Below are 15,774 nucleotides of genomic sequence, written 5' to 3'. Positions count from 1 at the left end.
TTCCCCTTCAGGGTATATGCCCGAAATCTCCAGTAGGGGGCATGCAGGAGGCAGCCAATCAATGATTCTCATCATTGATGTTTCTCTCTCTCTCTCTCCCTCTCTCTCTCTCCCTTCCTATCTGAAATCAATAAAAAAAAATTTAAAAAAAAAAAAAGGAAAACAAAGTGCTGTTACTCAAACATGGGCTACTGGAGGTTCAGCCGACAAAAGCAACAGATGCCCTTGGTGGTCCTCTTCCCTCAAAGCTTTCCTCTCACAACGGATACCTCATCCTCCTTGTTTTCCTTTTAGTGTGCCCCCCCACAAGCAACTATTTTTAAAGATATTTTAATAACTAGCCACTTATTCTTAATACTTTCTCAAAACACTGTAATTTTTGTTGCTTCATTTAATGTCATGAGTCTTGTAGGATAGCTTTTGATGATATCTTTAATAAACAAAATACATTATTTTAGATCAGAGGTAGGCAACCTTTTTTCTGTCAAGGGCCATTTGGATATTTATAACATCATTCTTGGGCTGCACAAAATTATCAACTTAAAAATTAGCCTGCTATATTTGGTCATACATTTAATTAACTCGCCCCTAATGCCATGGCAGGGCCAGACCAAATGATTTCGATGACCTTATACTCTCCCATGGGCTGGATGTTCCCCATCTCTGTTTTAGATGATAATTTTAGCCTCCTTCTTTTTTGAACTTTTGTGGTTTAATTAAGAGTAAAATTTACTATATGTCTACTTATTCAAAAGCATCATTATCCAACTTTTAGCATTAAGCTTTATCCTAAACTTAGCTTGGGGCTGAGGAAAAATAACCTAATTGGCCATCCTTTAGGCTGGAACTGTCCCCCACCCAAAATCATAAAACACTGAAGATATATAAAATAAACTAGTTACTTCTCCTGCAAAATCAGCTCCCCTTCTGATTAGTATTTCTAAGAGCGAGACCATCTTTCTTCCAGGCATTCAACCTCTAACATTGACAGTTATCTTTGGCCTTTCTCTTAATTCCAGCCTCAGTATCTAATCAGTCACTAGATTGGCTTTCCCTTCAAAGCTCCCATAATCTTCACTTCCTGTCCAAACACCCAAGTTCAGGCCCTTATGATCTCATTCGTATATTTTAGAAGTAGTCAGCTAATTGCACACACACCCCATTTCCCCAGGCCCATCCCGACTATGGCTTCCCCAATGCACTTATCTGCAATGATGCTCCTGAAACCCTCTTCCATCACATGGATTCCCTGCTCAGAACTTCTCAATGGCTTCCCATTGCCTAGATCAAAAGTTCATAACCTTGGGTCTATGCTTGAGCTACAGGAGTCAGAGAACTCCTTGAAATTACTTAAACAAATTTGAGTATCTAATGTTATGTGAGTTTTATTGAAAAGTGAAATGTCCTAGTTTTCATCAAATTCTAAAATATAAAAAAGTTTTAAAAGATAAACTCCAAACCTCTTGGCTTTCCATGTGAGACCCTTAATGGGTCTCAGTGTACCTTCCCAGCCTTCTTTCCCACTATTTCTCTCAAACAATTCTCTTTTCAAGCCAAACTTAACCTACTCGTTGTTGCCTTAAACCCTTCTCATGCCTGAAATTTTTTCTCTCATTTGTGATAACCAAAATGCCTGCCGTTCATACGGTACAGTTCAAATCCTCTATCTTTAATGAAACAAACTCTTGATAGACACTTCAACTAAAGGGGGCCCATTCTATTTCGGAATTCCTTTGCACTCACATTCACAGAAACAAGCTCTAAATAGGAGGACGTAAATGCTATTTGAGTGCCAAGGGGGAGCTATTAATTCAAACTAGGAAGTTTAAAGAAAACCTCTAAACATTGGAATAATGTTGAACAGGATCTTTAAAAATGACCAATGTTTGTGGTTTTAAAAGATGGTAGGGAGGGCATTTTTTCACTGAAGAAATATCATCAACATCAACATAGAAAGGAAAATTGGAAAACGAAAGGCATTTTTTTTGCAATGATTCATGTAAATGAAAAAAATGGCACAAAGGGTACAAGGACTACAATAAAAAGACATTAAGCTTGAAAATTAGTCACATTCATATTATTCAAGGTCATGAATACCATAGTAGGGAGCTTCGATGTTGTGCTATAACTATTGGGAGCCATCTACAGTTTTGAGTAGCGAGTAATATGATCAGGTCCCTAGCAGCTGAGTGTATTGTGAATTAGTCCAGGAAAAGACCAGAGACTTGGAACCCATAATGAGATCATTGCTAATCATAAAATAAGATGTCAAAAACGTGAGCACAGTCTATAGAAAGGAAAGAAGGGGGGATCACAAAGCTCAGTAAAGATGGAAAATAAAGGAATTGGTAACAGTTTGAATGTGGGAGGTTAGAGCGTGAGATGTTGAAAATGTCTCCAAGATTTTGCAGCTGGAAAACTTGGGGCTGACTGGTAATGCCATTGAGGGAAAATATAACCAACTCTGCTTAGATGCACTGAGATGAAGCAAGTGCAAAATAGTAACATCCACAGACTGAACTAGGAGATGGAATGCCAATCTAGAGCTTAGGAGAAACTTAGGGAATTTAAGTGTAAATTTAAAAGAAATTTACATAAAGACTATTAGTGGTTGAAATTGCTGAGAGAGAGAGAGAGAGAGAGAGAGAGAGAGAGGGAAGGAAGAGAGAGAAAGAGAGAGAGAGAGAAAGGGCTTGTTAGGTTGATGACATACTGTCGAATGCAGAAAAACGTGTAAACTCCCTGGACAGTAGTGTTTCTATCCAACTATAAATAACTTAGAAATATGTACCTCTAGTACTTCCTCTCTCCTAAACTGAACTGAATTTTCAGTTATTCACGACAATCTTCACCATCAGTATATCCAAGACCAAACTCAAGTCAGCCCTCATTCCAGAATTCCACCTTTGTCTCATGGGGACTACCATTCTTCTAGTCCTGGTCATCTTTGACTTTTTCCTTTTCTGACTGTTCAACTCCAGTCCTTCAGACTCACATTTGTGATGTCTCTTCCCTCCTTTTTTAGTGCCCATACCTTACCTAAATTCAGACCCTAATTATTCTTTGTAGACCAGTTACAATACACTTTTCACTTTTCTCCTCACCCAACACCTCCCTCCACCCTACTCATCTAACTGCATATAACTAAAGGAGAGAATGTGTGTAAGCACTTAGCACAGAGCCCAGGTTGTAATACTCAGTATATGAGAGCTGCTGGTGTTGCTATTGTTATTCATCCCAGCTGTTGTTCCAAATTTAAAGGTACCTTTTTAAAAATATATTTTATCTTTGCTGTTTTTCTTCCACCTTTTTATTCTTTGTCCTTTCTTTTTAGTGCAGGGATAGGTAGGACGGGGTGTTTTATTGCTACATCCATTGGCTGTCGACAGTTGAAAGAGGAAGGAGTTGTGGATCCACTAAGCATTGTCTGCCAGCTTCGTGTAGACAGGTGAGTGTCTGTGGGATTGGGTCATAGAGATCAGCGCATCGTTACCTGTCACAACCTGCTCTGACCAGCCTGACTTTGCAAACATCACAGGCTCCAAAGTCCTAAATCTCTGTAGTGATTTGTGTAAAGTGCTTAAGAATATACGTTATATTCAAAAGCCAACAAAGAAAGTGTTGTTTGCAATACTGACCATCAGGAGTCCAAAACCAGCCTGGCCGGGGTGGCTCGGTTGGTTGAGTGTCATCCTGTGCACTGAGAGGCTGCCGGTTTGATTCCTGGTCATGGAATATACCTGGATTTTGGGTTCAATCCACGCACGAGAGAAAGAGAACCAATTAATGTCTCTCTCTCACCTCTCTCTCTCTCTCTCTCTCTCTCTCTCTCCGCTATAAGCATGCCCTTGGAGAGAGAGAGAGAGAGAGAGAGCGAGAGAGAGAGAACAAGACCAAAAGCTTATGCTTGATCCTTCTTTGTCTCTGATGCAGGTTGTTTGTGGTGGTAACTGTTCCTTCTTAGTCTACAGCCCTATTCCTTACATACTCTGTATTTTCATTTGACTTAACTGAATCATCCACTTTTGACTCCAACGTCTTCATCTTGATCCTTTAAAATGAGGTATATGTCATACTACCAAGAGCCCCCCCTTTTTTAATTGTGAAAAATACGCATAAAATTTACCATCTGATAAATTTGGGGCGACATTCTTGTGGCTATAAGGTGAAACAGTCACTTTTATACATAGATCATTTGATCACTTTTGTGATGATCCCCGCTTATGGGTTGAAAAGAGAACAAAAAAGAACTTTTCTTCCTTTCACCCCAACAAAGCCTACCTGGGTACGTGAATAGGTGAGCCAGTGATGGAGAAAGTGCGCAGGTGCTCCTTGAGAACAGACACAGACAGAAAGAAGGCTGTTGTACCAGCATATGAGCAGCCGACCTCCGCTCTGTACTTCAATGTGCTGTAGCGGAAGAAGAGCTGCTCTGAAAGGCTGAAATACTGGGCTCTCTTCTTTCATTCATACAGCGAATACTGATTACTCACCTCCTGCCCAAGGCATTGTTCCAGATGCTGCCAGTGCAGCATTGGACGGCATGAGTGAGGCTCTACTGTCCTAGAGTTTGCATGCTAACAGAGAGAGAGGAGATAATAAACAAGCTAAGAAATAAACAGGATAATTTCAGACAAAAATAAAAGCTGAGAGGTAATAAAAAAGAGAGAGAGGGAGATTTTGCTCTGTGACCTAGAGTTTCCTAAAAGTAAAATTAGAGTCACCTTTTAAGATTCATTTGATAAATATCAAGCACCTACTAGGTCCTTAGATTTCGATGAGACAAAGATTTTTCTTAAAATTCAATGAAATAATATTCATAAAGCACTTAGAACAGTCTGGCACATGGTAAGCCTTAAGTACATGTAAACTGTGTTATTATTCTCTTCATTATTATTAAAATTATCAATAAAGTTTTTCGTGTCTCTAAAAATGAAACATTCAGATCCCCTTATTGGCTAAAGTTTTCCCTCTCTATTTCTATCTGTCCTTGACCCCTTTTAGATAATAATTTCTAAATCTTGTAAGTGTATCTGTCCTCTATTTTTCTCTTAACTTTGGCTTATTGGAGGCTGCTCACTGTGGTGGTTATGATTCTAGGCTCTGGAGACAGGTTGCCTGGGTTTGCATCATGATTCCCACCATGTTCTGATTGTGTGGCCTTGGGCAAGTTATAGGACTTCTCCATGCCTTGGTTTTCTCACGTGCAAAATAGAAGTAATAATACTATCTACTTTCTATTTTTGTTGAAGGATTAAGAGAGAATTTTCAAAGTGCCTTTTACACAGTAAGTGTGCAGCCAAGTTTAGCCACAGCTATTATCAGTATCTATAGCAAGAAACCTGAGCATGTATCTGTAAACAGGAACTAATAATCTATATCCCACAGGGTTGCGGTGGCATTAAGATGGATTACACCTGTGAGGCACTTTGTAGAACACTTAGCCTATGTTTCCTTCCCTCTCTCTACCTTCCCCTCGTCCACCTTTCCATACCCCACATGTAACTGCTTCCAAAAATGCTTTCTTTTTTTTTCATTTTTATTGATTGATTTTAAAGCGAGAAATATCAATTTGTTGTTCCACTTATTTATGCAGACATTGCATAAATTGATTCTTGTATGTGCTCTGACCAGGCCAGAACCTGCAACTGAGCTGCCCCACCAGGGCTCATGTTTTCCTTTTGTACCTGAGAAGATCAATTCCAATGATCTCTCCCTCTCCTCTTACAATCCTTCTCCTAGTCCCCCCAGCTCCCCTTGCCTTCCATCAGTACTGTCCACCCTGGCTCCAATAGAATCTGGTGGCTTCACGTCAGACTCTGGGACCTACCTTCACCCAGAAGAGGGGCCCTCATCAGAAAGTAAGGGGCAGCACCCCATCAGCTGGAGCTGCTCCCACAATGACCTTGATCTCTCCTGCTTTGTGCCTCTGTAAACAAGACTCCTGCTTGGGAACCAAAATCCCCCAGGTACTCTAGTTGGTATCCCTGTGCCCTGCTCTCCTACTGGCTATTGCTAGAATTCCATGAACACCAGATCTAAACTGACTCCGAACCAAGTTGGCCTCCAACACCTGCTCTGACTCTGTTTGGAACAACATCCTAAAAAGCACTGGGCATGGTTTATGCATTTTTTGGCCCCCATTACTCTTAATCTTGCCTATTCGCCCTCCCATCAACTACCTCCCACAGCTGCTTTTGTAGCCTGACCTCCACCTTGGTTTCCACTTCCTAGTCACAATTTGTCAAGCCTACCAAATTGTCCTCTAACTTTGAATGGAATCATAAATACATTTTTTAAATCATATCACAATGCCTCCTCTATCTGCTCCTTCCTTCCTAAAGCAAATGGTCAGAAAACTTAGCCTTGGCCTTGCATCAGTACCAAGGTTTTCCCACAAGGCTTGTCCTTTCTCTTCTGATAGGATCTTCAAAACATAGCCAACTTCTCTGCTGATCTGAAGCCATGGACTCCCACCCCCCTGGATTTGAACTACTGCCAGTATGTGTCTCGAAATCATTCTGACTTATTCATCAACATCCCTTCTACATAAAATTCTTTCTGAGCAGCTGTTGTTTATCAAACAGATCCTCTCCTTTAAACTTTCCTTGAAAGCTTTTTCTTTTTCCTTCCTTCCTTCACAGGATCAGCATCCATTTTCCTTTGTTGTCCCTTCCGTCTGCAGTGCACTCCTGTAGTCACCGTGAAAAGGGATACAGAAAACCTTCCTCCTTTCCTTCACCCCATCCAACCTGTTGTTCCCCCATCCTTGCTTCTTGCATTCAGCTTTTTCCCGTCATACCTCATTTTAAAATTATCCATGTCTGGCTGGCTGCTACCACTGACCATGTCCTTAACACATGACGGGAAAGGCAGAGATGGTCCCCGTTCTGCTCTTGCAGCTTTTCGTCCTTTATCAGTTCTTCAAACCTCATCCCCACCCTAGACTCCGCAGTTGTCCGTCCTTGCCCTCAGCTCTGGATCTGCCTTCAGATGTTCCAGAAAGCACTCTTCATACTCAGAAGTGTATTTAATCTTTGCCTTTTTTCATTGTCTTCAAAGCACATCTCCTTTAACTCCCAAAGTGAACCCACCAGTAGGAAAATAGGTATTCTTTGGCTTCTTTAAAAAAAACAAACAAAAAAAAAAACGAGGAAAGAAAGAATTCATGGTATCAAATAACTTGCCCAAGGTCATGGTGCTTAGAAAATGGCAACATAGACTTCTTTGGAATTCAGGACTTCTGATTTCTGACTCAAAGGTATGACTGTTGTAGAGAAAGTAATCAGGCTTTTGGAAAATGTTTATTGTAAAGCTGCTAGAAAAAACACATATCTCTTTGGTAATGCTTTGCCAGTTTTAAAAAATGCAATGACACCATAATTTTTAAAACAATGCAATGACACCATAATTTTTAAAACAATTTTTAATATGAATGAGAGCTGTTTCACAAATAGAGTGATGATATCAGCAGTTGCTGTAAGAGTATAATTTTTTTATCTTTTCATATGGACATTCATATGTCTTCTTTCTTTCCCTGCTTCCCATATTTATTTATTTATTTATTTATTTTGCTTACAGTTGACGCTTAATAGTATATTAATTTCAGGTGTATAGCGTATAGTGATTAGACGTTTATATAACTTACAAAGTGATCCCCCAGTAGGTTTAGTACCCACCTGACATCATGCATAGTTATTACAATATTATTGACTATATGCCTTATGTTGTAATTTACATCCCCATGACTATTTTGTAACTACCAATTTGTGCTTAATACTCTGGTTTCTCTTCTGAACATATAAATCTTTCATCTTAAGTGTATAATTTGAGGGATATAGGAAAGTTGCCTCATCTCAAAATATCTACATAGGGAGGATGCCAAAAATACCTGTGTAAGGTCAACATCTATATTACTGCTAATTAGAGAGCCAATCCTTGGCTAAAAGGATCATTGCTCTTTAAAGGCCACTTAACCTAGAGATGGGAGTTGAGGGTGACACTTTATACCTTCTCAGCTACTAACACTTTAATGTAAACGAAATAATCTATTCTTTCCAGTATGACAGCTAGAGAGTGTATAGCTGCCTGCATTGTCAATACATTCAGAACATGGGTTTCCGTGAAGGAGAATTGAAGAGAAGGCTCCAGAAGCTGGGTGTACCCGAGGCCCTGCAGTCGAGGAGATTGCAGACAACGCCTGGTCACTGGGAGCGGGAGGGGCACAGGAAGGGAGCAGAAGAGCTCTAGCAAGGGACACCTTGCAAAGAGCAGCTACCTCATTTGGGAGACCCAGTACCATAAAAAGTATTAAATATTTTTAGACGGTGACAGCAGAGCATTAACTTACCTGCAGGGTCCTTCTCAGCACAGGGGGTGGAGCCTATGTGAGGGCACAGGTCTCAAGCCCATGAAGCCAGGCCCACCTTGGGGTGTTTTTAGGTTGGGTGTTTGTGGATGGGCCTGAATCCTGTGTCCGGTGTCCTGCAGAACAGACACCCAAGGGCTTTGCTCTGAGTGCTGTCCCTGCATCCTGTGTTTGTTCATTCATTCAGACATTTACTGAACACCTCCTACTGAATGTACATTGGGCACCCAGGTGTAGGAAGATAGATTCCTTAACAGACTTTCCCAGACTGTGTTTTTCAGAGCCACAGTTTCATTATCAATTAAATGATGAGAGCCTGCTACGTGCCAAACGCTCTTAGACTGTATTCAGGAAAAAAAATTCTCAATTAAGTTAGAGAAAAGCTATATACTATATTTCTTAGAACCCTCTCCACTTGGAGATTTACAAAAAGTATTGATGCATTAAAGGATCTGAAAAGTTCCCCAACCTGGAAACCCATGGAACTTCCTTTTAAGCATTCTTCCACATTGGCTCCCTTTCCTCAAAGACTGCCTAAATGGAGAGAAAGAAGTTGTAAAATAATGAATACAAACTGTTCTTTCGGAAGCCCCGTGGTGCAGAGAAGACTGGAGATGGCATAGGGATGTGAGCCTGGGTGGGACCATCCAAAAGGGGAAAGGAAAGGGTGGGACTGGCTGATTAGAAGCATCCAGCTTCCAATGTAACAAGGCAGACAAATGACAGAGAGCTGATACTTCTTACTCTGCAGTGTACCAGCCTTTTCCTATCCGCTCAGACCCTCTTTAACAATGACCTCTGGTCCAAGAGGTCCAGGCTGCATACTGTCCAGCGTTTTTTACAATCTGCCCCCACCACGTATAGCTGCCTCCACAGAGAAGCCCAGGACATGGCTAACAGCAGAGAAAAGGACAAGGCAGTGACTTCGATACTTAACATGGGGCTTGCTTCATGACCAAGTCGAGAGTTTGAGCATTCGGAAGAATCAAAATCCTGATGCCACCCGCCACCCCCCCCCCATAAAAAAAATGACAGTGCCTGATTATTGTGATACAACATGACAAAAACAGGCAATTTGTATCCAGATCATAAATTCGCATTTTAGAATTCAAATGGTTTAGAGATGAGTCTGTTATGTTAAATGGATATTTCCAGTGTAACAACAATGACAAAGCCATTTGGTAGATTCCTCATTCTCTGGCACGACATTATTTTTATTGGCTTTAAAGCAACTTCTATTAATAGGTGCTATAGTTCTCACTGCAGATTCATGAGTCTGTGATTCTCCTTTTAATAATACTTTTGAGCATATTTTGGACTAAAATAGGATCTCTTTTTTCCCAAGAAGAAGGTCAAACTCAGTGCAAGGCACCCACAGGGTTTTATTTAGAGGTACATCGATGGATTATTCCATTAATTCTTATAACATTTGTTCATTAAACAGTGAAGTGGGCAACAGTCATTTGGGACTGAGCGCTGCTAGTGGGACACGTAAGCAGGCAGCCACTACAGCATGAGGTGGACCAGATGTCAAGGAGCCCGGTGCTGATCCTGGCTCTGCCCCTAATTTCCTGTGTGACCACTTGTTCGTTCTAGGCCTCTAGGTCTTATTTGTAAAAAGAGAGGTGGGACATATCAGTGGTCCCTTAGTCTTCTGGTATGAGGAGACCTTTTATAAAAGTAAAATAGCCCTAACCGATTTGGCTCAGTGGATGGAGCGTCGGCCTGCGGACTGAAAGGTCCCGGGTTCGATTCCAGTCAAGGGCATGTACCTTGGTTGTGGGCACATTCCCAGTGGGAGGTGTGCAGGAGGCAGCTGATCAATGTTTCTCTCTCATCAATGTTTCTAGCTCTCTATCCCTCTCCCTTCCTCTCTGTAAAAAATCAATAAAATATGTTTTTTTTAAAAAGTAAAATATTTTCTGGACTTCAACCTGACAGTTGAATTTTGAAATCCATAATGCTTATAAATTAATTTTCATTCTAAGACTCACAGCAATTAGTGATGCATATGTATGCATGTTTACTTGGCCATCTGATGATGCTGAGAGAACAAGTGGATTCAAAGACCCCTCCAATAAGATGCCTTTTCTATCCTGGGATTCAGTGATGGGGAAGTGATTGGCTGGCTCCCCAAAACTTCTCTCAGCTATTGCATTCTTTGAGTCTATGAGCCTTTGTTTTTGTAGAGAACAATGGAATTGCAATAACAGACAGTCATAACATTTGCCAAACATCTACTAGGAAAGAGATGGTTTTAAAAAATCTGGCCTTAAGAACACTCTACAAATCTTCATGTCAGGAGGAATCCAAGACCTAAAAAGAATGAATAATATATCCAAAATCACATAACAAATTTTGACCTTTTTTTAACAATCTGAATTGAACTTCCAATTTTGCTCAAATGAAATTGGCTAAATTTAGGATATTTTTTTCCCAAAAGGCTATTGTTTTCTGGGGTGGGAAACCTAAGTGGGTTAAGCACAAGTTTAAGAGAGAGAGGAAGTTCACATTCTAATCCTGCTTTTGACGGTGACCCTGAACTAATCCTATAATAAAACCCTAATATGCAAATCGACCAAACAGGGGAATGACCCGTCACTATGACATGCACTGACCACCAGGGGGCAGACGCTCAATGCAGTAGCTGCTCCCTGGTGGTCAGTGTGCTCCCACAGGGGGAGTGCGGGGAGCGCAGCTCAGCCAGAAGCTGGGCTCACAGCTGGCGAGCACAGCGGCGGTGGCGGGAGCCTCTCCCACCTAGCGGCACTAAGCCGGCAGGCAGACATCCCCCGAGGGGTCCTGGACTGCAAGAGGGTGCAGGCTGGCCTGAGGGTCACCCCCATCCCCCCAGTGCATGAATGTCGTGCACCGGGCCTCTAGTTGCTATATAAACCAGGAAAATTGTTTATCTCAAATGGTTTCAGTTTAGATTACTTATTATTAAAATCTGGAAATAAGTACTATGACTTTCTTTTTTCTGTAAAAAAGGATAGTTTGCTCAATCATGTTTTCCTGTTGCCGTACATATATAAGTCAACAATTTTCAAAAATGATGGTAAAAAGAAAGGACCCAGTACATTAGTACTAAATTGGATACATTGTAATCATGGTTTATGACTTAGAAAGCCTTTCCATATCCTGCTTAAATCTTCTCATCTTAAGTAGTACTAAATTAGTTGTGACTGTAGCACCTAATTAAGAATTCCAGTTGCTTCCATGGTGTCTAGCTCCTGCGACAAGACATTCATTTAGGCTTGTGTATGCCAGCATTTCACAGAAGTGACAGAAGGTCATTTACACATTGAGCATGAGAGATGCACCTGTCCCTTTAAAAGGTAATAGTAATGATTGATAATAATAATAAGATGGCCTAGGAAACTCAGAAAATGCTCACATGCACATCCATGTTACAGGAGAATGACTAAAGAGCAATAGCGTGACCATCAGAAGGCAGGAAGGGAAGGACCATATTCCATTGCAGGTTGACGTCTTCAACTTTTTTCGTCATCCTATTTCTTTTAATCCTATTTGGCACCTCTAGACACTGGAAGAACTTGAGAACAGAATTTTGGAAGTGAGACACAGAAAATAATATGCGATCCCAAGGCCTTTTTCTTTTCTCTCCCCCACCCCCACCCGAAACAGGAAACAGTTTGTCTTACCCTCTCATTTAAGAGTCAGCGGCAAGATCTGCAGTTGTCTTTGCACATCCTTACCTTGGAGGCCCGAAGTTGGAATGACATCCAGAGACCTTACTTGTAGCTTCCCAGACAGGATAGAAAAATGCTTCCAGTGTGCGTCATATCATTGTTTACATGTTTTGATTAATCACTGTAGTTTGGTGGTTTTGTCTTTTTTTAACTACAATTATCTAAGAGGAGGAATATATGTGCCATCAGCTTCCTACACTGATGTGTCCCAAAAATGTTCTCTGATTCCAAAACTTGTTTAAAATAATTTTAAAGCGCAAATTTCCACCTGTTGGTATAGTTTTTATCAACCTAGCTTTTACATTTATCCATATTCCTCTGCATTCCCAGCTAATCACAGAGATCCCTTAATTTGTGAATTTTGAAGATCTCATTTGAAGAACAGGAATTAAACATTTTGATTTACTTATTTTTAAGGACAATTAAAGCCCTAGAGATCGGTATGGATTTACTTGACATCACAGTTCCTGAGACCATAACAAGAAGTCCTCTGCTAAAACAGATTATGCCAACTGACTCTCTCTCAAGTGGTTGCCAAGACAACCTTTTCCTTCTTCTCGGCTAGGATTTAATTGACTGTTAACCTGGGTGTTCAGAAGAAAATTGGCTAATTTTCTGGGGGTGGAAATGGAACTCAAGATATACTAATCCACTGAATTTCCATTGAATTGTCACTTGATGTGTGTCGGCTTTTATGCCCTACAAATACTTTGGACCACAGCCATTCTAGAGAAAGTGTTTATGTTTAAAATTCTAGGTCAGAATCAGTAAAAACATTTATGTGTAAGTTCTCCCTCCTTGCCATGCCATGACTTGGGGAAAGCTTGGTCCGAGGTACCCCGAGTTACAGCAGCAGACATTAGCCTTGCTTGACTCCTGCCCAAGCTCTCAGAGATTTTACCCAAGAGGCACATTAACATCCACACTTTTTGTTCTAAATTTACTGTACCAAACTTTGCCGAAGGATTTCCAGATTTGAAAATAATAAAAAGCCAAGGAGCGTTGAGTCCCATTGTTAGCCCAGAAGTGAGTCACCGCTGCAGAATTTCTTCTGTCTACTGATTAGACCGGATGCGTGCTGGGTGGTACGGCAGGAAAGGCTGCTGCTCTCTGTATGTGTGAGTTAATAGTCACAAAAGGTCACAATTTTAACATGTTAAAAACCAAATCTCCCTCCTGAGCATCTGGAGGGGTTTTGGTTTTTCTTTTGTGTGTGTGGATGTGTGTGTGTGTGTGTGTTTCCCCAAAGCATTCTCCTAGGAGCAAAGGGAAAAAACTAGATATTTTTCCTCTTCTAACCTGAGTTTACCCCCAGCTGACACAGCTACGTGCTTCTCCACATGCAGACTGAGACAACGCTGATTTTCAGGGTTGTTGAGGTGAATGTGGTGTGAGATAGCTGCCATTTCTGGAGGGGCAGTGGCCCTGGGTCCTCTCTGGCCTGGCCAAACATAGTGTTCTTATTCTTTGGCCACAGAGCCACCAGGCCACTTAGCCGCACCACTTTTGCAATAAATGGAATGACTTTCTTTCATGTGGAATGGGGCATAATTAGGGCAAACAAATAATTTATCATCTGAACCAAGCCACTTCTGAGAAGGAAAGGTGGCCCTATTAATAATTACACAGGACAGCAGGAGTGAGCCAGAATGGTTCCAGACAAACCAGAGGTATCATTACCCTGGGCATAGGGCGAGTTAAGCGTTTACCAAAAGGATAAGGAAAAGAATATGCAGCATTGATTTGGTACTCGCTGAAGGACAACCACCGCGCTTAGCATTTTATGGAGTACCTCCTTTAACCCTGGCCAAACTTGAAACCTTACTAGGTAAATAATTGCTATTTGCCAGGTCAATGGTTTTCAAAATGTTTTTGTGAACAATGAATGGGAAGACACAATCTCCTACAAAACACCACTATGGAAAGCCAATAAAAAGCTGAACTGCCCTGGTCACAGCTGGCATTGGGAGCAAGTCCTAAAGACACAACCTCCTCCTCCACTAGCCTCGGCCCCTCAGGCACAGCTGCAGAACCCTGGGTTCCTGGGATTTCTGGGATAGCCTGCAGCTAGATATCGATATGCTCTGACTCGTTGAATCCTCACAATCTGATGAGCTTTATTATTAATGTCACCTTATAAGTGAAGAAACCCAAGCTGGGAAGGAGTAAATGATGTATCCAAAATTGTAAAGCTAGTAGGTTCAAAGGCAAGGATTCACACTTGAATCTATCAGACTCTAAACCCACTTCTTTCCGCATCACCTGCCTCCACCATAGCAGACATCATGGCTAATATTTAGACACATGTTTGGCTCTTTCCACCTAGGCTTGCCTGACTTAGACGGTATTGTGTCCTCTGCTAGGCGTGTTCTCAGCTCTCCGAGGCCATCAGAGGCCTCATCCCAGGGCCTTGCAGCCAGTTCTGTTGGACCAAATAGCACCAAAGAGTAACAGTGAAAATAGCTAGCAATGTGGTGTCTTTATGTGCTCAGCTGTGTGCTAAACATTTTAAGTGGATTCTCCCATTTATGTCTCACAGCATTGCTGTGAGGTAGGCACTATTATTTTAGTACCTCATCATTTTGAAGATGAGAAAACTGCAAAGATTACAAAATAAGGTAAAACAGCCCCTAAGTGGTAGAGACAGGATTTGTCTTGACCACAGTGTGTGGTGGTGTCTTTTTCCTCTTAATGTACCCTACTGGTAATGAACCTGACACCTTAGCATCCCAAACCCAAACCTTTCCAAACTCAGGACCATGCTCGTAGTGAACTGGGTCCTTTTCCCCTGTTTTTACATGACCTTACTCTTTTTTGATAAACTAACTCCTGCTGGGCAGTAGGTATTGTAGCTTAATGTGTTTTACCTCCTGGAGAAACAGATTTGTGTTTCAAGAGGAATCTCCAAAGAGGGACCGTCTTTACCCACAATGTATTGAGTAATGGTGGTGACATCAGGCACTACTCAAATGATGATGGTCTTGCTATTTTGGGCCCCATAAGCCTTCTTCACTGAAGCATCATTTTGATCAACAGGGATATATGTTAAACTTGGTTAACCTTGGTTGAGTTTAAACCATGATCTATTGGAAGTCAAGGATTATTTTAATGCCTGATCTTTAAAAAGGAGTTAGAAGATGCCTTTTAGAGTTCATTTAAAACACACACACACACACACACACACACACACACACACACACACACACGAGCATTCTTGCTTCTTACCTTTGAGGACCAGCTTGCGTTAGGAATTTTACACCAGTAATAAAGATCCAGACTTCAGCAAGTCCATGGAGCCTTGTCTGATCTGAAAGACACCTATGGGCCAAGTCAGAACCTTCCTGGAAGATGAATTATTTCAGGGCTCTCCTGAGAGTTTCATAATTAATCTAGCACTATTCATTTATTCCATAAATATGTTTTGTACACAGGTACTATATTAGGTTCTTGGGTATATTTTTGACTATTGTCACCCTATAAAAAGACTGTTTTTATCTCATAATGAGTAACGTCCCCCAGATAATCTCAGATTTTAAGTTATTACAAAGGTCCACAGAGTGTTCTGTATACCAATATATTCAATTAGACAATTATTCCATATTTTCAAAGATGATAGTGATGAGTTCCTGAATTTGAATCAGTCTCCAGTGAATGTATGGTGTGAAGCCCTTTGCCCTCTTTCAGCTGGGAGTT

The 15,774-nt window shown here is 41.1% G+C and overlaps 1 protein-coding gene across 1 annotated transcript in view; it reads left to right on the top strand.

Annotated features, from left to right (window-relative positions):
* The window catches only part of PTPRR (protein tyrosine phosphatase, receptor type, R), a 96,058-nt gene that overhangs the window by 75,686 nt on the left and 4,598 nt on the right, over positions 1 to 15,774 (top strand). Inside the window, exon 8 of the mRNA XM_014539594.1 lies at positions 3,335 to 3,448. Within this exon, the coding sequence (XP_014395080.1) occupies positions 3,335 to 3,448 (114 nt within the window). The remainder of the gene's footprint in view (positions 1 to 3,334; positions 3,449 to 15,774) is intronic.

The sequence above is a fragment of the Myotis brandtii genome, unplaced genomic scaffold, assembly GCF_000412655.1.
Source record: "Myotis brandtii unplaced genomic scaffold, ASM41265v1 scaffold2204, whole genome shotgun sequence".
In the NCBI taxonomy this organism is placed as follows: domain Eukaryota; kingdom Metazoa; phylum Chordata; class Mammalia; order Chiroptera; family Vespertilionidae; genus Myotis; species Myotis brandtii.
Note: the sequence above shows the minus strand (reverse complement) of the source record. Positions and strands in the feature narration are given on the sequence as shown.